General features: G+C 41.2%; 1 protein-coding gene across 4 annotated transcripts in view; it reads right to left on the bottom strand.

Annotated features, from left to right (window-relative positions):
- The window catches only part of wu:fb13g09 (ATP-binding cassette sub-family C member 5), a 59,103-nt gene that overhangs the window by 24,297 nt on the left and 7,700 nt on the right, over positions 1-27,106 (bottom strand). For 2 of the 4 annotated variants that reach the window (XM_061834989.1, XM_061834988.1), the window contains exons 2-18: positions 24,378-24,570; positions 23,354-23,509; positions 17,516-17,663; positions 16,144-16,377; positions 14,022-14,195; positions 13,562-13,709; positions 11,609-11,757; positions 11,301-11,408; positions 7,883-8,236; positions 6,130-6,201; positions 5,929-6,053; positions 5,787-5,859; positions 5,441-5,644; positions 5,164-5,289; positions 4,737-4,845; positions 4,475-4,659; positions 1,875-2,021 (exon numbers count right to left, since the gene is read on the bottom strand). In XM_061834989.1, coding sequence (XP_061690973.1) covers positions 1,875-2,021; positions 4,475-4,659; positions 4,737-4,845; positions 5,164-5,289; positions 5,441-5,644; positions 5,787-5,859; positions 5,929-6,053; positions 6,130-6,201; positions 7,883-8,236; positions 11,301-11,408; positions 11,609-11,757; positions 13,562-13,709; positions 14,022-14,195; positions 16,144-16,377; positions 17,516-17,663; positions 23,354-23,509; positions 24,378-24,562 — 2,697 coding nt within the window. In that variant the 5' untranslated portion in view covers positions 24,563-24,570. Of the gene's footprint in view, positions 1-1,874; positions 2,022-4,474; positions 4,660-4,736; positions 4,846-5,163; positions 5,290-5,440; positions 5,645-5,786; positions 5,860-5,928; positions 6,054-6,129; positions 6,202-7,882; positions 8,237-11,300; positions 11,409-11,608; positions 11,758-13,561; positions 13,710-14,021; positions 14,196-16,143; positions 16,378-17,515; positions 17,664-23,353; positions 23,510-24,377; positions 24,571-26,900; positions 26,921-27,106 lie in introns of those variants that run through there. The other 2 variants (XM_061834990.1, XM_061834991.1) reach the window with 2 other exon arrangements.

Raw genomic sequence — 27,106 nt, forward strand, 5'->3', positions numbered from 1 at the left:
TGGTATATAAACAGTCAGGCTTCTAATGTTCACAACCGTGTATGTATGTGTATGTTTCCTTGCTGTCGAATCCTAGTCCATAATTACTTACTCTGACACTGACATAAAGATTATGACCTTTAACTCAGTAGACATTTTACTGTTTGAACAGAAATAAAATATGGCACTGGAGCACATATTAATTCTATTAAGAGAGAATTCAACACTCCCAAAGATGTCATAGCAGCACGAGTACGGGAAAAAAAAACATCATCTTTGAAAAATGAGCAAGTTAAGTGGGATGCATTGTCATGCTTCTGGCTTCCAGCCTGGGCTGGGCGTGGCCAGCCAATCAGTAGACGCACACCTGCGCCTCATGAACTCTAATGACACCCAGTATATATAGGACCCTGGGGAAGACTGGTCCTTGGCCAGATCGTTGCAACTCATGCCCCGTTCCTGCACTCCCGTATCTCTGCTCGTGAACCCGTGTGTACCGACCTCCCCCTGTTCTCCGACTGACCCCGTAAGCCTGACTCCTTTGACACTTCTGCCCTCTTTGATCGATCTCCCGTGTACCGACTCTTGCCTCCCCACGGACCTGCTCTCTACGCCCGACGTCCTGACTACCGTTGATGCACCTGACTGCCTGCCCGATCCCCGACCTTGGAACAATAAACGTTTTTCCCGAATTACCTATGCGTCTCCCGAGTCCTGCATTTGGGTCCTCCCTCGTATCGATGGGTCGTGACATGCATTAATTCGCCAACCTAACCTCATGCAATGCAGTGTCAGCAGGGGTTAGCTGGTAAAATAGGATAGCCACAAAAATGTGCACCTGCTGACACGGTAGCTATTCTGAAGTTGCAAAAATAGTGGTGAAAGGATAAATTGATTTGGCCCACAGGGATTGTTACTAATATTAGAGCGGGTATGGAAGCTAGGACTAACAACCAAGACAAAAAAGACAAAAAAACGAGCAAAATGAAAACCTCATATAAACATGAATGGATTAATTTTTAAAAGACACATTCCAAATGACCCCTTTACCAGGGACATATTTCAATACAACTGTACCTAACCATGAATAAATATCAACATGACTACATATTAATTTATATGAGTATTTATTTTGTTCTCACCAGACAGATCCCATTTCACATTGAGTCACATTTCTTGTTTGTTGGTTATCATTACTGATAATCATTCGTCCATCCATTTTCTGGATTGATTATCTAAGATCTATTAGGATCGCAGATGTGCTGGAGCCTATCTCAGCTATCTTTGGGCGAGAAGCAGAATACACCCTGAACTGGTCGCCAGCCAACGGGAGACGACATGCAATCACGCACACTCACATTCACACCTATAGCCAATTTAGAGACTTCAGTCAACTCAACACGCATGTTTTTGGAAAGTGGGAGGAAACTGGAGTGCCCAGAGAAAACCCACGCAAGCACAGGGAGAACATGCAAACTCCATACAGGCTAAGCCGGTATTTGAACCACAGTCCACAGAACTGCGAGGCAGATGTGCTAACCAATCATCCAGCCATCCCCAAAAAGCACATGCAAAACGCACTTGCTGCAATCATATTAGAAGTCTCATAGGATTTCCTGACATTCCTTATAATGACTGTTTTGTTTCTCTTCTGGGGCATATTTTCCCATTGATTTGGTGCATTCAACTTCAAAGGCTCCACCAACGCCTACCGCTTCCGCATCTCTGATATGCAATAGATTCATCGATATCATTTTTTTTTATATCAAATGACGTGCTCAGGGTCCAGTTTGTACACACAAGTAAGCAAATACTATCGTGAAGCTTTTTGGTTGTGGTAGGGGGAACAGACTGTGAATGAATCCTGTGAGAACAGCACTTTGGGGCTCTTTTACCTTTACAAACACCACGCCTCGTATGGTCTTGATGAACAAAGCAGCGCCCATAGAGAGAATGTAAACAGTCGAATAGAACTGAATGTGAGGGTTCAGCCTCATGCTGTCCTTCACCATTGTTTCATTCCCTGAGATTAATGAAGCATTCTGGGGGAGAGGCACATGGAGCAAAAAATTAATAAGGTTGAGTATATTAAAAAACTTAATTCAAAACCAACTGACTTTGGCAAACAAAAAACCCATCACAATCACTCATTGCTGCATGCCCTCCATTTTGGGGGTCATTTCTCAAAAGCAGTCATCTGCTTTGCAGCAGATCAGCTTGATCACCACTTGTGCTTGTTTTTCATGACATTTAGTGCATGACATTTAGTGGTGTGTAGTTCCTGATTAGAAAAAATATAATAACCCATGTTCAGAATAGTGCTCACAGGACTACAGTGGTTAATTTATTTTGCTTGCAAAATACTGTGATCTCTTGTGTATAATATGCACCCATGTATAATACGCACCCTGAAAGTTGATCTCAAAATTCTGGAAAACCCTTCCAGCTATGTAAAATGCGTTTTTATGCTGCATGATTTTGCTTCTGCCCATATGATCAAAACGTGCAGTATTAGCTGTGCAGTAGTACCTCTACTTACAAACTCTCTCGTCTCTAGTAACGAACAATTCGGATTACAAAATGCCTGCTCTGAAAAATATTGTCTCTAGTTGCGAAGGAAAATTCTGGATATGAAAGGCAAAAATAGGCGCTGGATTTGCAGACTCCAAATTCCACCGGACGTACACATCCTCTATCATGGGTTGAAAGTGGCGAGATAGAGCCACTCTCCCATTGGCTACTGAGCTCATCTGAGATGGACTGACACAAAATGGAAAGGTGTGTTGTGGTGTGAGGAGTCCACATTTCTAATTGTATTTCAATACCGTGGACGTCATCTTCAGGACTCAGAGGAAAAGGACCATCCAGATTTTTATCAACGCATAGTTCAAAAGCCACCATTCTTTGATGGTCTGTGGGTATCTTAATGCTCATGGAATAGGTAACTTCCATATCTATAAAGGTACTATTAATGTTGAGAGGTAAATACAGGTTTTGGAGCAACATATAATGCTTTCCAAGCAATAACTTTCAGCAAGAGAATGCCAAGCCACATTCTGCACATTATAATAGTGTAGCTTTATAGTAAAAGAATACAAGTACTAAATTGGCCTGCTAGCATTCCAGACCTGTCTCCCAATATGTGGGACATGACAAGCGCAAAATACAACAGAGACGCTGGACTGTTGAACAATTGAAATTGTAGATCAAGCAAAAATGGTAAGGAACTCTACCTCCTAAAGCTTAAGCAATTAGTGTCCTCACTTCTTACATGCTTATTGAGTGTTGTTAAAAGGAAAGGTGATGTAACACAGTGGTAAGCATGCTCCATCTATCAGGGGTGTGGCCATGCCACTGCCCTGTACGCGGCTGCTTCCGGCAGCAGCTCCTCACCTGCGCCTGATTGGCACTAATTATGCCAGTTATTTAAGCATCATGTGTTGTGTTATTAGTTGCCAGTTCGTTGTATGATGCTGTGTGAGTCTAGCGTGATTTCTGAGCTTCTTGTGAGTATTTTTCTCGTTGCCACGTCCCAGCGTTCCTGTATCCAAGTATAGTCAAGTCTTGTTTTTATCTCACTGTTATCCTACCTTGTTTTCATGTATTAGGACCTTGCCTTTTGATATGTGTTTTTGTGCTTCTGCCTTTTTGGACTGCTTACCCATATATGACCTTCATTGGAATTGGGTTTTCCATTTTTTCATTTTAAAATGTACAATAACTCAATGAATTAATTAATTAAATGAGAGAAACAAACAAGAAAAAAAATATTGAAATTTACCAATTTCGAGGGGAAAATGCTTGCTTGGCTGCTTTAAAGAATGGGGTAGGCCATAACTGTTCAGGATGTACTATGAGACCAGGTGTTTGAAAATGTGACATCACAGTGATCAAAATTTACCAATAACAAGAGCCATATCATTCAGCAGCACACTGGTTACCACTTGCCAATGGTCACCCGATATATGGCTGCTGTTGCATTGGCTTGTTACAATCATGATTGGTCATTGGTCATGTTATGACCAAAATTATTTCCCTACGAAATTACGACCAAGACTTTGAGTTTGTAACTACAAGACGCAGTGGCATGACAGAGGTAGTGACAACAAAAATGTATTCTTTTGTAGGGCCAATTTAAAACACAATTGTGTACAATATACCTATGTAGGGGTCCCTACTCCAACTTTCCATTTTGATGTCCTTGGACTTGAAATTGTTAAAGACCCATGATATAAAGCATTAAATAAATATATTGGTTATCTTTATCAGTTTCAGAGAACCACCAAGTTATCATTCTCATATGAGGGGTAAAAAAGCTATTTGACATCCCTAGGATGTGGCCATACTTTGGACATTGACTCTGTGTTAAATGTTGAATCAAGTTCAAAATCCTTCCCACTTCTTTTGAAAATGAGCACTATTCTTGAAATTGAACTGAATGAACGCAAAATTAGTCAAGAAAATACTTATTCAGGTGGACCCTCCCCAAGCTTACTCCGCAGCCCTGCTTGATCCAGTGACTCAGCCACCAGTTGCTGAAAGCGACACTGCCTGTGGTGCTGAGGAAGAAGACAGCGTTGAGAATGAAAATCACCGGGCCTCCAGCTGCTCTGATGTAGGTGGCGTACACGGCCCAAGAGACTGCGCCGGAACCCTTCTCTTCAGCTTTCATCAGTTGTTCTGAATAAAAATGCTTATATGTCAAGTGGCATGCAAAGGAACGAGAGAGCAAATCGTTAAGTGTCCAAGCCTCTCACCTTTTTTACTCAGTTGCTTTTGTTGGACGTTGGCTATTTCCTCAACATGGCAAAGCTTCACTGCAGTTATCTGGTGTTGTTTGTTTTTGTAATTCTCTCTAACTCGATTCTATAGAAATATAACAAAAAGAAATAAGACAAGCAACAACTGTACAAGGCAGCTGGGGCAAAAACACCCTTTGGCTGGTTAAAAAAAAAAGTATCAGTGATAAGATATTGAGAAGCCCTCCAATAAATCAATGAAGCCATGAATAGGGAAGGCTTGTATTTCTCAACATTTCCCAGCTATTGTGGTTGTCTTTCTCGACCTTATGAATGGACCTGTATTTCTCTGGTTTACAAATTATTCATCTTATAAAGTTAATTTGTAAAGGAAGTGAAAGTGCCTTATTCAAATAAAGTGTCTTTTAAGTGCCCATGGCCTTACCTCCTGTAGCATGTTGGTGAACAGAGCAGCATAGTCACGCTCTTTAGCCATTAGCTGAGCGTGAGTGCCGTGCTCGGCTATCTGCCCATCCTTCATGAGGATAATATCATCACATTCTGGCAGGTACTGAGAATAAGCAGAAAGTAAATTGAGCATTTATTCGGATGATTAAAGTCATCCCTAAGGTAAAACTGCAACACAGTGCCATATGCCACCAGTCTGTTAGTTGATTAAATTTGGCCTGGAATCATTCCCATGCAGGTTGCCTCTACCTCACCTGCATCTGGTGGGTCACAAAGAGCACAGTCTTGCTTTTCGCTGCTGCCCGTATTGCCTTTTTGAAGATGTGAGAACCCACGCAGGTGTCGACAGCACTGAGAGGGTCATCCAGGAGGAGTATAGGGCGCTCGCTGTAGAGGGCCCGGGCCAGGCTCACTCTCTGACGCTGGCCCCCGCTCAGGTTTGCTCCTCTCTCGCCAATCTGCAAAGAAAGCAAATGTATCTCCTTGCTGGAGTTGATCTCCATTTCAAATATGAACTACTCCTTCTGACTTTTGAATAATGAAATTGGGACTGCAAAAGGAGAGCAAACCCCAAAAAAACTAAAAAACATTATGTAATACCTCTGTCATGTCTCCATAAGGCAGCTCTGTGAGATCTGGTACAAGACAGCAGGCCTCCAAGATGGCATTATATCTCAAGATAAATAAACATTTTTCAATTTGTGACCACTTATGCAAACTTATGCATGTCCTAATAACTTACTTGTCTTGCTCAAAGTCCTTCCCAAACAGGATGTTCTCCTTCAGGGACTCATTGAGGATCCAAGCTTGTTGGGACACAAAAGCGAAGCCCCCGCTGGCTGCAACGTTGCCTTCTAGAAGGGTCATCTGTGGAACATGTTGCAGACCATTGCATTAAAAGACAAATTGACTATTTCATCCAATATCAAAATTTGGTTCTTACTTGTCCCAATAGTGCTGTGAGAAGAGAACTTTTCCCACTTCCAACGCCACCGCAGATCCCAACTAGTGAACCCTAAATAACCAATAAGATTAATATCATCTCCTGAAACCTTTTGAATTGCATGCATCAAACTCAAGGCCACAGGCCAGATAAAGCCCACAACATCATTTTATGAGGTGTGAAAGCTTGCCACGCTTTCCCCCTTGACTTCTGTTCACATCATGCTAAAACGAATAACTAATTGCAGGTGTGATTATGTAATATGATGCGGCGATTATTAGAGTAACAAACATAAGGTAAGGGGAAAAAAGTCGAACTATTAGTCAGAAACACATTTCAGCTCAGTCCATATCATCAAAAGATTCACAGAATGTGGAGAAATCTCTACAATTAAGTGGGAAGGCCAAAAGTCAGCATTAAGTGCCTGTGACCTTCGATCCCACAAGTGTAAATGCATTAAAAAGTGGCATTATTGTGAAAAAGATGTAGATGTAAGATGCTCAAGTCAACTTGCACAACAGGCTTCTTATGCCTTTTAAAAATTAATCCCTTGTTTTTTTTTTTTTTTTTTATAGAGAAATGCTAAGAAGAAAAAAAAATGCTAACTTTAAAATGATATTTCTTCGGACTAATTAGGACGAGGGCAGGATGGGATTGTCCGTAACAGTCAAATGTTGTATTAAAAAAACAATTTTTAATGGCCTAAATACAAGAATACAGTATTATTTTAAGATTTTTTTTCCATAAGCTAAACACACAATACAGTACAAATAAAAACTGAAAATATTTGAAACGTTTATCTAAACTTATCTCCTCCATTTGAACAACAGGCATGCTGTTTTCAAGACTGCAGCAAGTCAGCGTGTGAGCACGGGGCTAATTTAACATGTGTTCTGGCACATGTAGATTAGCCATGCAAACTCACAGTGCCAATCCATTACTTCTAATACTTCCAGGCATTCGCAGGGCACAGAAACAAAGAAGCATTCGCACTCACAATCACACCTTAAGAGCAGTTTATAATCCCCAGTTAATGCATGTTTTTGGAATGTGGAAGGAAACTGGAGTGCACAGAGAAAACCCAGGCACAGGAAGAACATGTAAACTCCACACAGGCGGGGCGAGGATTTGAACCCTAGTCCTCAGAACTGTGAGGTAGACGCTCTAACCAGTCGCCCACTATGCTGCTTGTCGCACATTGTGAAACACAAAATATGAGAATGAAGGCCCTGGACTGTTGAACAATTGAAGTTGTAAGGATGGAGAAATAATTCCACTTAAAAAGCTTGAACAATTAGTGTCCTCTGTTCCCAAATGCTTTTTTAGTGTTGTTAACAGAAAAGGCGCTGTAACACAATGGGATAAACGTGGCCCAGGGCCCTGTTCCAGTTTTTTGGGTAACATGCTGTTGGAGTGAAATTTACAACGGACTTTCCCAATCGAAAGCTAATCGGCCATGAGGTGGGATGGTGATAACGTTCCTGATCGTCGATGGGTCGGAGGCCTGTGGCTGGGGGAGAGAAGAGTGCCGCAATAAGAAGCTAATTATCAATGGGGTAGGTTGAGGGCTGCCCCACCTCTGCCTAAAAAAAAAAACTGCAGACAGGCATTTTTATTAACCATTATTGAACAAAACTATGACCTAAAAACACATTTTCAAGGTGATGTGTTGGGCCTCTGAGGGAAACCATAACCACAATGCGGCCCATGTTCAAATCATGTCTACACCATATGGATGTGATAAATATCATACCCTTTTAACACGTAGGTCAATGCGGTGGAGAGTCTTGTGTAGTGGAGGCCGGATGCTTTTTGTGGAGGAAATGGTACTCTGTGGACTCTCCTGCTCCATGTTGGTGAGGAGACTCTGGGCGTTGAGGCTCTCTTTGTGGTCCTTGCTGTCCTCAGTCGAGATGAACAGGCTGAGCCTGTCCCGGCGGAGCACTCGCTTTATCCCCCCCCTTTGTTTCTTGGGTGGCGGGTTGGGCTTGCTGGCCGGGGATCGTGCTTTCTCCCATGCCAGTGTCGCATCCTGGAATTCCACTGCATTGCGAGGGTCCTGCATTTTGATCAACACAGCTTCTCTGGCATCCATTGTGAACAGCCTCTGTGGAGATGACAGATCTTACATGGCTACAGAGTCATATGTAGAGAAATCTTCATCAATCACTGGGCTTATAGCGAGTTCAAGAGTGGTTTGAGTAGACATCCCTGTAGGGCCGATTACAGGATTTGTACACTCACTGCAGTAGTCTCGCCACTTTGCACTACTATTTGCCTACTGAATCTGTTGTTGACTAATACTCGTGATTGAGAAGTAGGTATCTGCACCATTTGCACCAATGACATTGTTCCAGATGATCACAGTGCTAGTCACTTTAAACTGCTTACATTTTTTGAAGGCTCTCTGCCATTTGCACAATGGTGACTGTAGCATGCTATAGCTTTAGTCATCATTTTCAACTGCTCTAAATTTCTTGTGGTCGAGGAGTCGCAGTGAGGATAAAGGAAGGTAAGCAATAGAGACCAGCTAAAATACCGAGACTAACACCTGAGCCAGTCATACCTAGTGGAAGCAAAAAGGTGACCAAGACAGGCGAAATAGAAAAAGAAACCCCTCCACGTACAGAGTGAAAACAGAAAAAAATGCAAATAAATGGAAAGATTGCCTACTTAATTTAATAACAGTTGTAAAGTTAGCAACGTTTGCAATTCTATACATCTCCCCCTTGCTTATAACATATAAATATATAATATGATCAAAATTAAAAAAGCAGACTCCTTTAAAGAGTGTTGTATAGAAAAACATGCTATCATTAAAATACAGTGCAGTAATTGGTGTAGTAATGATTTATCCACATTCTCTTCAGGACGATAAATAAATTGATTTGTTTGTTTAGTAAATAATTCATAGAATAGTGAGATTAATCATAAACAATACTTTTACATTGTGGTGCTATACTGATGCAATCGCTTTTAAATGTATCCCAATATCACAGTCCCCTCCAAAATTTGTGGAATGGCAAGGTCAATTCCTTTTTTGTGTTGTTGTTGTGTCCTGAAGAAATGTGGGTTTCAAATCAAAAGGTGAATATGAGACAAAAGCTCATAATTTTTTTTTTTTTTTAATTTCATGGTATTGACAGCTATATATGTTAAACTTTTTGTTTGAAGCCATCCACTTTTCAAGTGAGCAAAAGTATTGGAGCTGAAATTATTAAATTTACTCTCGTTGAATAACTTACTATATGTTGACATAACCCTTATTTTCAATAACTGCATCAAGTATGTATTATAGAGTTGTGGTGTTGCTCAAAATTAAGTGGTCTCCCCAAAGGAAGCGAGTTAGTAGCCCTCAATATAAGAACTGTCTCCCCTGAATTGAACATATCAAATAAAAGTAAAGCCTTTGTTTATTTTTTTCAAAATTTAATAGACTGTCTGTCACTAGTTGTTGCAAACGAACTTCGTACAGATGGTAACATTTTACAAATATATCTCAAATCATTGTCAATCTTTACTTGATACAAACTATGGTATGCCGTGGTCATGTACTGCCTCAAAAAAAAAAACAAAAAAAAAAACTGAAAAATGTTGGTCGCAGTGGTGAGTTTGGACCTTGCAATCTTGCAGTGAATCTCACAGTGAAGTGTGACCAACTGAAAGAGTTGGTCTCACCAGTGCTTCTTGTGCAACGGTTACTCTTACTGACAGAACAGCTTGGAGAAGAAAAACCTCGGATGGCACAGACTCATACAATTAAGACAGGACACTACAGGATGATGATCAACACAAGACTTGAAAACTTTACAGAACCCCATCTCCCACCCATTATACCATGTGACCTCTGCCCGTGACAATTCTACCATAGGCTAGGACTCCAAATCCGCAGCCGCCTGAGACACTACCCACAGATTGTAAAGTTATAAATACAGATGAAACCAATGCTCGGCCACAAGCCTCAGATGATGACGGCAACCAAACGCAGCCTGCGTACTGCACAGAGAACATGAAATAATTTGAGAGATAGTTTATGTGCTTGTGATTGTGCGCCTGTTTTGGTTAGCAATGGAGTTTAAAATGGGCTACATACATTCACCAGTTACTAATGAAAGTATGACATTTTTTATTTTGACTACATACTCATAACATACATTAATCTAATTTCAATAGCTATTGTCCTCATTAAAGTAATTAGTGGTGCTTTTCTTTGTACTCGGTGTCCCATAAATTTCCATACACAGGAGACATAATACATTCCATTGATATATAGTTCTCAGATGTATTTATTTAGATTTCAGATAAGCCAAAGAATGCATTTGAGTAAAGAGCAACAAATTGAAATCATCCTGAATGCCGGTTCAGTAACCAGTTGTATGGTTACGAGCGCATTTAACAGAACACATGGGATGAGTATGACACACACGACACTATAGCCAAACTTATTGTAAAGTTAAAAAAAACAGGAAGTGTTTTGGATCAAGTAAGATATGGTCGATGATGTACAGTCAGCATATTATCGAAACAATAGAGCATATTGTATAAATAATGGTTTATGTCATGAAATGTTTATTTTTCCGGTGTATGGAGACTTATGGGATGCACTGTATTTTAGGCGAGGTATACAGAGGGCTTGATCGACAGCCAATCGCAGGACACATATAGACAAACTCAATACTAAACCTAGGGAGAATTGGTCTTCAGAAAACCCAGCATGCATGTTTTTGGACTGTGGAAGGAAGCACATTAAGAAAACCCATGCAATCACAGGCAGAAAATGCTCAATTCACATAGAAAGGGGTCTTTTGAACCCTGAATCTCAAAGCTGTGAGGCAGGTGTTCTAAATGCTATCCTGGATTTGTGGATTAAGTGTCAGTACTGACGAACATCCTGCATAATTTCAAATCTATTTTAGATGGGTAAACCATGTCTTCATTATGCAACTGCACATACCAGGAAACAGAAAGTCCTTTTAGTGCATTTGCTTATTTAACCCTTACTGGCTCCATGAAAATATGTGCCACTAATATGAGTTTTACCAGATATTTGTAAAACAGGTGAGTTGTGGATTGGTCTCATGTGTTCTCAGCATTAACAGGGGCGTTCTTGGGAGGAGGACTTACAAATTGAGTACTTCATCAGAGATACGTAATTCACATGTACGTCTCACCTGGAATCTTTTCACTGCCACAGCACCCTCTGACAGTGACCTGACAGCCAGGGGTGTGACCTTCAATGCGAAGGTCATGGAGTTGAAAACAGCAACCACAGTGAACGCCTGAGTGCAGAAAAATCAGAGAGAGTTATTCCATTGATCTTATCCTGTAGTGAGGTTTTGTCATTTTTAACACAGTTACTATAAGGTTTGCAATCGCTTTCATTGGTTCAAGTGTGTCTGATGTGGGTACCCATTAGTGATCATATGTGAATTATTAATAAACAGAAAGGAGGGAAAACAAATGTCTTTTGTGCAAATACCTCAGCTGCAGTAAGGTCATACCCCAGGGACATGTGCAGGGTGAACGTACATACACTGGCTATAACCACAACGATAGGTCCCACGCCCACTGTGAGGCTCTGGATGAGACCAGCTCTTTCCAGTATTCCTCTTTCTTCTAACCTCACCTCTGTTGACGAGACAGAAAGTAAAGTTCAAGACCATACACCCATAAATACATTTTCAATCCCGTTAATCCTGTTCAGGGTCATGGGGAGCTGGAGCGTATCTCCGCTGTCTTTGGGCTTAAAGTCGGTCTATGCCATGGACTGCCTGTCAGTCAATAACAGAGACTCTCACATTTACACCATCGGTAAGTAAGAACCGAACTCACGCTGCAAGCACAGATGTCCGGCTAGGAAACCAATTACATTTCAGGCAACATCAAGTTGAAAGGAGACATACTATATATTTGTTTTGCAATTCCAAACAGTTCCCAGTTGGTCACTTTTTGCCCCCCCACCCCTTTTTTTTTTTTGTTTTGTTGATATTATTTTGATCGGGCAGTCCTTTCTCATGCAAATAAGATAGCGCTGAGAATATAAATGTAATATTGATTTGGATGATTAAAGTAATAAACGTGGGGCCATGTTTGCACTCTGCTGCCTAATTCAATTTGGTTTGGAATGATTCCTGTCCAGGTTGCCGCTTCCTTACCTGCAGTTGATTGGTAACACAGAGCACCGTCGCAGCACTCAAATGCCCCATATATTAGTGTTGCCAATGTACAAGAACACATTTTCTTACCATGACAACCAGAGTCACATGTGATCGCTCACAAAGACAGCATGGATTGTATTTTCCTTTGTGGCATCAGTAATTCACAAGCAAGCCTCTGAATTACACTTGTCAGTTAGTGTGCACAATCCATATACTGTATGTGGCCCATGCACGTTGTCCATCAGCCCCCACCGCATCGACAACTTTACTGAGCAATCAAGTATTTGTGACTAATCAGAAGCTAAAGCTGTTAGGTAACGCTAATCTGTGTATCCAGAAAAATCACTGCATCTCTCCTTAGCTTTAGGGTTTGACACAATAGTCTTTTAGTGTGGCACAAAAGTGTCAGACTTTCAGCTTGGTTACTATTTTACAGAGCAGAAATTTGATGAAAACTTTCAAAAATCAGAACAGCTGCCTCACAAACAGAATTTCAGTTATTGGGAGAAAAAAGGAGTTCCTTCATTGTTAATTTCACACTCAATTGTGTGTGTTTGTGTTTCCTTTTTCTTAGATACTATTTAAGTATCTGCTTACACCCTGGTAGAACACTAGAATGGACCAAAATACACATCCTGTATATGGCTTAAAAGAGTCTTTAGAAAATCCAAATTTATCTCCATCCTGGTTCTTCTTCCACATTTAGTATTTCTCCCAATATCAAAAAGTCATCATCCTATTCATGACACTGTAACCCCATGGATTTATATGGCTATTAGCCTGAATGTCAATTAGTTATCATTCAAACCACTAATCCCACGACAGCACTAAAACAAACCCCAGCAGACTAATTGAGAATAGCATTAAAAGGGGGAGAACGATCCTTATCAACAACCTATAGCAAAGGTCCCGGTGAGAAAAGGCCATCACTAATTCATGCACCGGTAGAGCGTCCCTGACAGTCATTTTCTGTATAGTAAAGGGTCCCAACACCTTGAAAATTAACTTTGGGGCCAAGGGATTCAAACTGGCCTTTCCGATTGTGGGCAGCAGAGAGGGCTGATTTAAATGAGCTAATGAAAATGGATTTATGGTTGGGATTATTTTGTCAGTCTACTAAAGAGAATATGACTTTCTTTTCTAGGTGATAAATTTACATTGGCTGGGAGTTTCATGGACGGCTGCTGAAATTAGTCGACATCAACCTTAACAGGTATGAGACAGCATGACTTTTGAAGAAGGATATCACTTGCATGCGATGACGGTAAACTCACTGTGAATGTTCTGTGCAAAGGCATCTTCCCAACAATACATCTTGATGAACTTTATGCAACCCAGGATCTCGTTCATCAGCCTCACGCGCTGGTCAGTCACTACTACACACTTCTTGCGGAAATAGGCTGTCAGCCTAGACGCAAGCATCTGTCCAGACAGGAAAGAGTGACAGACGGGGGAGACGATGACAAGATAAATGAGAGATGGAAGAGGAAATGAAAGCAGACACAATCACATTAAGCAGCACTGTAGGGCCTACTAGAGGACCTGAATGGATAAATGGCTTTCAAATCAAGTGGTGAGTGGTGGCTCAGTCCGAGTGCAATTGGAAAGGCAGCAACAGAGTGCACAGGAGACTGATTGCAAAATATCAAAAGCTGCATTTCCTTTTTTTAAGTTGGATATATAGTACAAAATTTGTACAAACTGATTAGAAACGAGAAGATAACGTCAACGTACCATGGCAGGATAGAAGATAATGAAAATTGCTGATCCGAGTAAAGCAGTGGGACCAAGGAAGTAAGTGGTGTAGGTTAGGCCAAGGATGCCCATCAGGGGCCCCCCAGCCAGCAGGCAGCCCACTGACACTGCCTCATAGAGACGCTGGCCATCATTGGAGCACATATTTATCAGCTAGTGAAATAAAACAGTAGAACATTACTACACAAACAGCCATGCATCGTACTTGTAAAAACAGTACTTAAATGGCATCCTTTGGAAATGAATATCATAATGTGAGACAACAGCATCAAGTGAGCCGCCAGCGCACTTCACGAGTAAACTTTTGTGAGCCAGCATCATAGCACAGTATTTAACAGTCTTTTTTTTTTTTTTCTGGCACGTTCCTGCAGATTTGGCATATTCCTGCACAACTCCAAGGTTTCAATGCCCTCTTTAAATACCAAACTAATCATGCACCATCTTGACAGGTAATTCTTACTATTACATGGAACCAATTACATTGAAAAAAGATGCAGAAACATACCATAAGGCTTATTACAGCACATGTAGGAACATTCAAAACTGTGCAAGAAATCGTTTTTGGTCTAGAAAGTTATTTTAAAAAAGACACACAAATGAGATTTAAGTATATGTAGATGTTGCCTAATGTGCTTAAAGCTTCTATAATCATAGGACCTTCTTTATGTGAGGGCATTTCTGCACCAAATAATTTTTTTAATGATTTGCCAGTTCAAGGCTTTGGCTTCCAATATCAATTTCTTTTGCAATGAGAATCAACAAGTCACAAGGTCAGTCTCTGAAAATTGCTGGATTATATTTGTGTTCTCCATGTTTCTGTCACGGTTGTTTTTGGTTTGTTTGCTCAGGGGTTGGCAGATCTATCTAATGATTTGTGTATACCGGCAGAGAATAGGACAAAAAATGGTCTATCCTGAAGCATTGCAATAAAACCTTTATGAGTACTATATTATTGCATGTGAACTATTCACGAGGCTTGGAGTATTGGGCTTTTCACAAGAAACGCCAGGAGGTACCTTACCCACTAGTTTAAGAAGAAAGAAAAGAGTCTGGTGTTGCCAACATTGTGTGACCAAAAGACGTTTGATTCTTCTGTTTCTGGTGTCCCCAATTGAATTAATCTTCTAGTGTGGTTTCACAAGAAGCAGTACTGAGTGAAGATGTAGACTCTTCACATGACATTTGTGATTGGATTCATACTTTCATGACAGGTAAAAATTGACAAATAAGACGTGTTAGATACTGTATATAGGCAACATTATATCCCCTACAAGACCCATTCAATAATCCACCTACTGCTATGTAATATTAATTGGGAATTCATTTTATTCCCATTGACAACTAATGTTTTAGATGTACTGTACTTCTTTCTTTCTTCTTACTTTTTTACTTCTGAGTTTTTAGTGTCATGTATGTCCTTGGTAAAAAAAAAAAAAAAGAGAGCAAAAAAGCAAGGTGTAAATATCTCACATTCCTGCATCTTAATGAATTAATCAATCTATTAATTAGTGTTCCTATTGTCAAGAGATTACGATGACAATTTTTTTTTCAAATCATTTTTTTGGTCAAAAATACAAATATACTGTATATAAAAAAAATCTTGCTTTTTAATTATCTATATTAGACAAGTTAACATCTTACAAACTCCATTTTAGTGAAGTTGGGACAGAGTGTAAAAAGTAACTAAAAACAGAAATATAATTTAATATAATATAATATAATTAAGAAAATATGTGCTCCTTTTGAATTTGATGCCTCAAACACATTCCAAAAAAAAGCTGTGACATGTTTTCCATGGTTTTACATCACCTTTCCTTTTAAGACCACTCAAAAAGCATTTGAGAACTGAGGACACTAATTGTTGAAGTTTTGTAGACGCTGCAGCACACCCGCGACCATTGTGAGGAAAAGTGGTACGGAAATTGAATGAATGGAAAAATTTATCCATATTCCCAACTGTCAATGTTTCATTCAGTATATGAGAACTCCAAAACATAGACATCCCAAGCAATGGAACCTGATAATGGCAGAAATTAAATCTGCCTCAATCATCTTCCTACAGTGATTTGCTACTAGTTACAATCCAGTGATTTGGTCCTACCTCGCCGGGACTGATGTGTTTTGTGCTACGCAGGCGGAGGATCCTGTTGAAGGCGAATGTGAGAGCCGCCCCGCGGAGGCGAGCAGCAGTGCGATAGTTGACAGCCCACATGAGCGCCAAAGACCAGGAGCGCGTAAGCTCCATGGCGAAGATCCCGGCAACCAAGAAGAGGCCGTACTTAATGCAGCGCTCGGAGCTTTGGGAATATTCCAGCAGCGCTCGGACCAGGAGCGCCTGGGAAACAGGAATGGAGAAAGTAGATAAATATCCACAGAGTAAATAGTAATGATAACATTGTAGAAGACATCACACATTTCAACTGACATGAACATGGTTCGGATAAATGAGACACTGTAATTCTGAGTGAAGCTTATCATTTAGGTGGCATGGTGAAACAGCTGTAGAGTGTAGAGTGCTCTGAGGACCGGAGTTCAAATCCCAGCCGCGCCTGTGTAGGGTTAGCCTGTTCTCCCCATGCCTGTGTGGGTTTTCTCCGGGCACTCTGGTTTCCTCCCATATCCCAAAAACATGCATTCATCGGAGACACTAAATCCCTCCGGGTGTGGTTGTGAGTGCGACTGATTGTTTGTCTCAATGTGTCCTGCGATTTGTTCCCAGCACTCCCACGACCCTCGTGAGGATAAGCAGCTCAGAAAATGGATGGCTAAATGGACATAACATTTCCAACAATCTTGTGAGAGTTTACGTGCTGGCAAAATTAGACAAATGAGTCACTGTTTTAGAATTAAAAACCTCTTAAGCCGATAAGTTGAGTCAAGTTAACACATGACATGTAATGAAATCACAGCTTACACTTAAATGAAAAGTGGCAAATTAATTCATATGTGACTGAAAGATTGTGCAAGTTATTTTGGCCTTTTAGGTTACATTTTATGAGAGAAGCATGTGGTAAGAGATGAGGAACTTGAGAAGAGTAGTCAAAGAAAAGGTGCCCGAGTGAAGACTTAGACGGCTACGTTAGTTTCTTATGTGTATGTCACAGTACATTTTAGCACTTTTTTATTGGAGGCTAATTTCAGTGTATGCTTGTGAGAGTTAATTGAAAAAAAAAACAATATATGCTTGAGGCCCTAGTCATGCATGTGAAAGGCAAAATAATGGCATGACCAATGCATGACTCAAGGATCTGCGGTATTATTAGGGATTTCACAATCTAAAGGTCTTGTAATTAGCCAGAAGCCCATGTTGTTACTTAAAATTCCAGAGCTGCATGAAATGCGATAATGGGGGGGAAGAAGGAAAAAAAAAAAAAACACCGACTTGGGACACTGTAAGAGCTCAAAAACTTTGGAAGGAATGCCTGCCAGATTGGTGCAGTATCAAGAGAGAAAAGGATTTGCGAGGTACTCACGGGGCCAACAAAGCCTGCCACCATTGTGAGGAGAAGGGCAAAGATGGCGACCAGCATTCGGGTTTGGCAGAACCTCATAAAGACTCTCATAAGGGATGCCCCCTCGCGCCCTCGTCTCTTCAGCTCGTCGCGCCACAGCGATTCAAGCCTGGAACAGTAGAACCACACAAAAAGTCATCGAGCTAAATCAATAGATGATCAATCATAGATCAACTCCATGCTCAGAATGAAATGATGAACTTATTAATCTTAATATCAACTAATGAAAATTGACTAAATAATTAGCTGCTGTGCTCTGGGCAAAGATGTTTTGCTGCAGCAACATTTTTCCTTTAATATGTATAATGAACATTTGTGGTTTAGATGTTTCATTTGTCAATGACAATAGCACGGCGGGATGGATCAAACATTCTTGCAGGCCATATCTTCCTCACAGGCCTTCTGTTACCTAACTCTATTTTCATTTTCTACCTTTAATTTCCCGAAACGAAGTGGAGATTTACTTAAAAATTCATCAACGTGCTTGCCAGTTAGTACAATAGAAAACTTGGATTTAAAAACCAATCATGCAGACCAAAAATCCCACAAGAAAAATGACAGCAATTATGTAGAAATTAACAAAGTTGACCCATACTTCATAATCACACTCCCATGAATGATGTAGTACGTAATTACTTTGAAATCTAAACGTTAACATATTAAAGACGTGTCTAATACACTTTTATTGCTGTATAATGTTCTGCAAAAGATGATGTTGGCCTGGTAACTAATGACTTTCTCAAGCAGCAACAGCCGGGCAACCAGAGTAATTTTCTCCCCAACGACTTTATTAAAAAACAATCAAAGGCAGAGAACATAAAACCAAGCCGACTCTTGCGCAGCCTGATAATTACTACTTGACATCAAATGACTTGAAAGACCGAAAAGCCAGTGGGTGTCTCGGTACCCGCATGTCTCCCAACCAACTGTATTGATGAAATGGGAATGTAGGAGGAATGTACTTTGAATTAAAGAAGAATACAAGAAATGAACTTTTACAACCTCAAAAATAAATGCTGCCATGCTTAACATTGAAAAAATGACACTTCCCAGAATGCTTTCCATTGGATACTATCGTATGCGGCGTGACAGTGGCTCATGGGTTAGCACATGTGCCTCACGGTTCTGAGGTGTAAATCCAGCCTTGCCTTTGTTAAATTTGTATGTTCTCCCTGTGCCTTGTGTGGGATTTCCCTAGGTGCTGTGGCTTGCTTCCCCATTCCAAAAACATGCATTGTAACTAAGGATTGGCTCCGTAAGAAGCATATCAAGGTTCTGGTGTGGCCCAGCCAGTCTCCAGACCTAAACCCAATTGAAAATCTTTGGAGGGAGCTGAAACTTCGTGTTTCTCAGCGACAGCCCAGGAACCTGTCTGATCTAGAGAAGATCTGTGCGGAGGACTGGGCCAAAATCCCTCCTGAGGTGTGTGCAAACCTCGTAAACAACTACAGGAAATGTTTGACCGCTGTAATTGCAAACAAAGGCTACTGTACCAAATATTAACATTGGTTTTCTCATGCGTTCAAATACTTATTTGCAGCTGTATCACACAAATCGTTGAGTGTGTGGGAGAACTTGCAATATAGCAGGGTGTTCAAATACTTATTTTCTTCACTGTATGATACTTTGGGTCCATCCATTGTTATCGTTGCCATAATTATCATTGCCATATTAACAGTAACGCTGGCCAGAGACATGTTTATTGGTTCCACCTCTCTGATAGTGAGATTTGACAAGATAAAGCCCAGTGGTCATAAATGACACGATATGGTGGTATTGGAATATACCCTGCAGGGTTACCCCTGTCTGCCTGAGATACTGCAAGATTTTATGGTAGTCTGACGATTGTAAGTGCAGTCGTGAAAGACCAAATGTGTCTTGAAGTCTGATTCAAACTCTGCAAAATCCCTTTGATCAAAGATGTTGAGTATAACACCCAAGATTAAAATATTATGAATGCAGACGAGAGCGCTGTGGCTACAACATGTCTGGATGATTGGACAGAAATATTCTTGGTAGCCGAAAGCCAAGCTGATGTTTTGAAAGGCGTTTTGGCTCAGACATGGCATTCAAGATTCGCACCTCACTGGGCACCGGCAAGTGTCAACTCTCCCAGGGTGAGTTTTTTTCCCTTCTCCCCCATCTTGCCATCGCCTCTGCTGTGCATCTGGGTTGCGTAAGTGTTCCTGCTATAGCAACACAAACGAAATCCCTCCGTGCTGCAGCGCTCATGCATACCATGATCACCTAACCCTGACCATGTGAGAGCTCTGTACTACTTCAGTATTAGACTCAGTGGACACCACATTAAATATGCTACATCAAAAACTCTTCTTTATAGAGATGATGTTTTGATTGACTGTAACTCCAATGCAATTAAAAGTTTCCTTCGGGTTGTCATGTTAGGGGTTGCCACAGCGAAACGCTCATATTTGTTTGGCAGTTTTTACATCAGATGACCTTCATGATGAAACCCCTGCCGGGTAGTGGAGGCCACAGTGGGATACGAACTCACGACCCCTGGTTTACCAAACCAACACTCTAACCACTGCAATTACTTGGGAATTTTACATTATGGTATTAAACAAAATACAAGCACGTTAACAGTTATAACCACATTTCTGCAGATAGTACAAATTACTTTTTGGCTTTAGGTGAGAAGGTCGGTCATCTGGGAGGTGCTCAGAGTAGAGCCGCTGCTCCTCCCCATTGAGAGGAGTCAGATGACGTGGCTTGGGATTCTGATTATCTCCTGGATGCCTCCGTAGTAAGCCGTTCTGGGCTTGTCCCACTTGAAAGAGACCCTCGACACACTGGAGAGACCAAATCTCTTCGCCAGCCTGGGACCGGCTTGGGATCGGGGACCGGATGAAGTGGCTGAGGAGAGCGATGTCTGGGCATCCCTGCTAAAGCAAACTGCCCCCATGACCCGATCTTGGATAAGTGGTGGAAGATGGATGGATGGACGGATGGACGGATAGTATTTGGAATAATAAAACATTGGTGTATTACAACTAAAGTGAAAATTTAATTTAAAACAAAATAAAAAGGAAACTGCAAGAATCGACAGACAAAGTGGAAGTAACGTCTTAAACATTAACACAGACAGACATGACATTGTGGAGCAATAACATCTGTCATTTATCAGAATGCTGATCACTCTTAAAGACGCCAACTCTACATGATGTAGTATCACCGTTAATACTCCACAGGGACCTCAATTAAAGAACATGGTAAGACTCCACACTTAAATGTCCAGATGCTATAGTTTTGGTTTTCAAAGAGGGATACAATGACAACTCATCACATTTGGTGTGCCACTGGAAATTACAGTGTAACATTTCACTTACTTGGCCTGAAAACTACAATTTATTTTGAATAAATATATCTTTGTTCATCTGTCTATATCAGCGACAAAGAATGACAGTGAGAATTGTTTTCCACTAAATGGTAGCAGTTACAATTAACATGTGTATCCATGTGTTAATACAAATGAATAACAGCGTTCAAATAAATGGACCTAGATTTCACACTGAGCAAGTAAATTTGAGAGTAAATTGAGTTGAGGTCATCAGTACTTCTGTTACAGTATGCCATATCTACTTTTTATTGACTTTTTTTTTTTGGGGGGGGCTGCCATGACATTTTTCTAAGGAAAATATGTGCCCTGCCTCAGTAAAGGTTGGGAAAAACTGTACTCGAGGGACAACCACTAGGTAATGCTTAAAAATATATAAAATATGGAAATATAAAAGCGTTGTCTTAATAGAACAAAAAGTGCTTTTGAAAAAGTTATGTTTAGTGTCATGGGCTCTTTTCTTTAGGTGCGTTTTAGCAGTTATGTCATCTTATCTGCAGGTCTGCAGGGATGGTGCTTTGCAGTCAATGACAGCTAATGAAAGTGACTGGGGGACCCTGTGCATAGCAGACTGAGTAGTTAATGACATAACCACCAAAGTCGCCCGCTAACTCTCGCTCTAATCTCTAATCGCAGTTATTCTTAGCTGCCTGCCATCCCTAGAACAACCTCGCACTAGTGCAACAGCAGGACTGGATGTCCATCGATTAAGAGGGCCGGCGTCAAACTGAGCACATTGAGTGAAAACACAGGCATGGACACGAAGACTGAGAATCTTTTCACTCCAATTTCCCACGCTCTTTTTCTAGCTCTTTTTCCAGCCCTCTCTCTCTCTCAATACTGTCAATGTTTGACTAGCGCTAGCATCATCATCGTCATCTCACTCGTCGGTACACCTGGAAGAGCACAAATATTTGCTGAAAAATGAAAAAAAAAATAAACGGTGAACGGCTGTTTAGCACATCTGCCTCACACCTTCGAAGACCTGGGTTCAAATCTGACTGGTTAGCACATCTGTCTCACAGCTCTGAGGACTTGGGTTCAAAACCGACCTCACCTTTGTGGATTTTGCATCTTCTCTCCTGGCTGCGTGGGTTTTCTCCAGGTATCCCGGTTTCCTCCCACAATCCAAAAAACATGCATGGTAGGTTAATTGGAGACTAAATTGCTCATAGGTGTGAATGGTTGTTTGGTCATATGTGCCCTGCAATGAGTTGTACTCCACCCCTTGCCCAAAGATAGCTGCAATAGGCTCCAGCCTCCACCCCCATGTAGTGATAAGCAGTTTGGAAAATGGGTGGATGGGATAAAATCAAAATTAAAAAAAACAATCCTGCAGCGCTGACAGTGTAAAAACCAAAAGGCATGGTGTGGATGGCTGCTTCATCCAAGTCATGATATAATGGGAATGGAAGCGAAATCCTTCCTACCATTGTCCTATATCAATTTAAAATTTCAATTTAACAGTAAATGGCAACAAGTTCTGCCAATGCACTGGCACCTTGATATAACGGATATCAGATAAAACGGACTTTGGGGACCAAACAATGTCTCCAAAAATAGCACTTAAACTGCTGTTGACAACGTCTGTTGGTTCCAGAATTGGATGCTGTTGTTTCCTGCCGCTGTGGCGCAGTGCAGGCAGAAAATGGGACTGCCGTATTTCTGGGTCACAGATATACAATATGACTACATGCAATGCCAAAAGACGTGCCTCCCAAATGGGCTGAAATATGTGACACCAAAGAACTGAAGAAAAATTTTAAAACATAATATGAAAAAATGAATTTGAATTTGTATGAAGTCAAGTCCAATAAACTTGAATGATTGAAAGATTCTTTTTTTTTTCTGCAATGAAAATTCAAATTATATACTTCCACATTCAGTTAGATCATTTCACATTCAGTTCAACAAATTCAGTTTCAAATTAGCTGTTACAGACGGCCGGGAACTGGAAGTAACAACAATCGAACGGCAATACACAGATCTCCCCTTCGGCCATTCACAGCACCTTTGTTTTTAATCACGTGACAGAGGCATTCTCTGGGAAGTCTAATCTTCTCACCAGCAACAGTATTTTAAAATACTGTACAAGTGTACTGTTTAAAATACTGTAAGTAAACCCACATGGCGGTCATGTACCAACCATGTCATCGTACCAACAGAAATCTCACACTAACTCGGGGAGAGCATGCAAACCCCATACAAGTGGGCACAAGCCTTGATTTAAGCCGAGAATATCTTTACTTTTAGGCAAACATGCTAACCACCGTCGTGCTGTGTTGGAATATAAATTTTTATATAACTGTTGGATTATACTATTGTGTGACTTTTCATCAGCAAATCCTCTTTGAGTTGACCTGCCGATCATTTCTCCCCTCACACTCATGTGAAACCATTTCGTGTTTCGCGCCTCCTTCATCGCCACACACTGAGTTCACCTTTGACAGTTGACTTCAGAGGCTTCGTGGCAGGACAACCCCCACACATCGTCTATGGACAAGCTGGACGTCTTGTAGGCTCTCAGGGCCAGCGGCGAGAGCCAATGGAGTGTCATGAAAGAGAAGAGGCCCGCGTTGTCGACCGGGTGCTGGTGTCTGGAAGAGAACCAAAGGCGGTGGGCAAGACGTCCACAGGGGTGGGTGGAACACATAAAGGCGTTATGTTGGAGAACGGTGGATAGGTGCAACCAATATTGGTGTTTGAAGAAAGCATTCGAGTTGAGGCTTGGATGAAATTCGCTTGCAGTGTTTGAGCAATAATTTGCATCCCCTTCACAGAAGAGCAACTCAGGGCTTTTTATCTCTAAGCATACAGTACGTTCAAACATGCAGCTGTCTGCTACTCGGGGATAAGATTCCGTTTGCTATCATGACTTCCTGGGATGGGCTAACAGACAGAAGGCAGTACAGTATGCGTTCGGTTTGCCTAATTTGCATATTTGTTCGATGCTAGGAGTGTGGCTTTTCAGTGCTGTATGTTGTTAAATATTCTCCTCAACCATCTCAAAATGCTCTTTACTGACAAAGGCACTTGCAGTTGCAACCAAAAGGCAGAGGAATATGTTAACCATTGCATTCGTTCATAACAGTTACATCACAGTATAATCGAAGATGGCATTCCTGTTTTTAAGAATATTCTTACCAAGAAGAAAACAGTGTGCCAATGACTACTATTGGCCTTTGAAGCCTTTTGAGACTCTTATGATCAACAGCTGTATAAATGAAATTAAAAATAAAGCATTAGAACAAATTAGATACAGTACATGAGCCACATATTATATCAATAAAGTCACCACTTGTTTTGATGTCCTCATCCTAATGGGTTAACTTTTTATACTTGCATGACAAGTTAACATTGTTAGACTAGTGTTTGCGCTGTGATTGGCTGGCAATCAGTCCAAGGTGTACTGACAATAGGCGCTGTGGAAAAAGGATGGCTGCAGAATAGAATGCTGTTGTTTACTTGTGTGTTATCCTGAAGGGCTTCAGTAGCTGTATGCTTTGCCGGTAGCGGCCTCGTTTCTTCGGTCCTCGCACCACAAACACCTCGGCTTCTTCCTCTTCCTCCTCCAGCTCGGACGGTGGCTGGAGAGAGGACATTGGAAGCCCCTCCATTCGCCCGGCCGCCTCTATGGCGTCAGGAAACATGGCGCAGCCTATGGAAAGGACAGCAACATTATGAAGCAAAGTTAAAACACCTGTTTATTTTCACGAGTAATCATTTTGTTTAGTTGTTAATTGCCATGCTGTTATGACATGTATTTCTTGTCCATAACAGTGATTCAAGTTCTGACTTTCTGGCATTGATGCTTTGAGATTATGTGAATTATCTAGCATTCTAAATTGTTGAAGCAGATTTTTTCATTCATTCATTCGGTCACTCATCTTCGGATCGGGATATCCTCACAAGTGTCGTGGGCTTGCTGGAGCCTCTCTCAGCTATTTTCAGGAGAGGCGGAGTACACCCTGAATCAGTTGTTAGCCAACCACAGATAAAGAAACAATCTTTAGCACACACATTCCCACCTACGGGCAATTTGGGCGATGTGGGAGGAAACTGGAGTAAGTGGAGAAAACCTTTGCAGGCATGGGGAAAACGTGCAAATTTCACACACGTGGGCCCGCTATTTGAACCCCAAACCTCAGAACTGTGAGGCGGATGTGCAGAGCAGTCTTCCACCCTGTCGATTGAAGCACATTTGATCCCAATCAAAAAAGTTAATTATTTCCAACACTCCAGCGCACTGAGTTTGGCATAAACCAGGATTTACATTCCTGTTTAAGCAGTGTGAAATGGAAATGTGTCCTTCAGAGGTTCTGCTTTTCCTTTGGAGCCAGGAGAAATGTGCTGAGTCAGAATCTAGACTTCGAGGATTCACCTTGTTCAAGGGTCACGACAACTTACAACTTAAGCACTTATCTATTTAAAGATGTCTTGAGACTGGTCCTGTGAGCTTCTTACGTAAGGGTGGTGGTGGTTTTAGCTTAAACGAGGCCATTTCAAATCCTGAATTAATGAAAAATCCTGATTGAATGAGGCGGCAGGGTGGACGACTGGTGAGCACATCTGCCTCATAGTTCTGAGGACTGGGTTTGAAATCCCGACCCCTACCGTGTGGAGTATTGTTTGCAATTACCGAGGTCAAACATTTCCAGTAGTTTTGACCAGGATTGCCCACACTGAAACAGGTGTTTGACTCTCTTCTCCAAGCATATCTTTTCTCACTCTGTCATGTTTGGGGCTGTTGCTGGTGAACGCCAACTTTCAACTCCCTCCAGAGATTTTCCACAGGGTGCATTTGTGTGTTTGGGGTCATTGTCATGCAGGAAGACACGCCCATGTTCCATCTTCAATGCTCTTATGGAGGGAAGGGATTTTTGCCAGAAATCTTGTGCTATACGGCCCCATTGATACTCTCCTTAAAACAGATGAGTCTTTCACTTAACTTTGCAGTAAACAAGCCCCAAAACCTTTCCACCTCCATGCTTTACTTTGTCGATTGTGTTTTTGGGATGCTACTCATCACTGTTCCACTTCCAAATGTGGTGAGTGGAGTTTATAACAAAAACATTTTATTTTTGATCTCATCAGACCACTTAATATTCTCCCAATACTCCTCTGGATCATCCTGACGGTAACTGGGAAACATTAGACAGGCTTGGACATGTGCTGTTTTAAGCAGGGGGAACTTTCGTGTGCTGCAAGATTTAAATCCTAGATAATTAAGCGTGTTACTGAAGGTAACCTTTGTGATTGTGATCCCAGCTCTCTTCGGGTCATTAACTAGGTCCTCCCATGTAGCCTTGGTTTTATGCTCCACCATTCTCAAGATCATTCATACGTCACAAGGTTAAGCTCTTGCATGGAGTCCCAGATCAAGAGACGTTGTCAGTTTTTTTTTCATTTATTTACGCAAACTGTATTCTCACCCAGTTGTTTGCCTATTGTAGAGTAATCTCAGCCTTGTGCATAGCCCTGTCATGATAATTACGATGTCGACTTATCGCAAAATAAATAAAATGGCCACAATAGAGAGAGTTGGAAGGCTGGGTCCTTAGCTTCAAGTGAGCTCATGGAACACAAACGGGCTTGTAAACTTTTGCCAGTGTTGGTTCTGTCCAATACTCCACTGTTGTTCCATGTGAAGCATGTAGATTAAGACATCTGAGACACCTACGGGAAAGTTAACTGCTGTGTTCGGTAGCCCACGAGCTAATGAGCTAGCCTGAGAGCTAATGAACTAGCGAGTAAATGAGCAAAACAGCTCGCTCCACCACGCCATGCCCTCTGAAGGAACAGCGCTTCAGTCCAATTTGTGTCTCTTAGTTAACAACTAAAGCACAAGACAAAGTTAACTGTTTCATATGTTCCCTAGCCCATAAGACAATGAGCTAGCAAGCTAAGGAGGTAAACAGCTTGGTTCCAATCCAAGCGCCGCCTGTGTGGAATTTGTATGTATTCTTCAGTGTGTACTCCACCTCTCACCCGAAGATAGCTGGGATAGGCTCCAGCATGACTGCAATCCTAGCGAGGATAAGCGGGACAGAAAGATCAATGAATAAATAAATGATAAATCTGCTTCAACAATTTTGAATGCTAGTTAATTATTCACCTCAGTACAAAAGCATCAATGCGAGAAAGTCACAACTTAAATCACTGTTACCGACCAAAAACATATGCAATCACAGCAT

The sequence above is a fragment of the Syngnathoides biaculeatus genome, chromosome 11 (genome assembly GCF_019802595.1).
Source record: "Syngnathoides biaculeatus isolate LvHL_M chromosome 11, ASM1980259v1, whole genome shotgun sequence".
In the NCBI taxonomy this organism is placed as follows: Eukaryota; Metazoa; Chordata; class Actinopteri; order Syngnathiformes; family Syngnathidae; genus Syngnathoides; species Syngnathoides biaculeatus.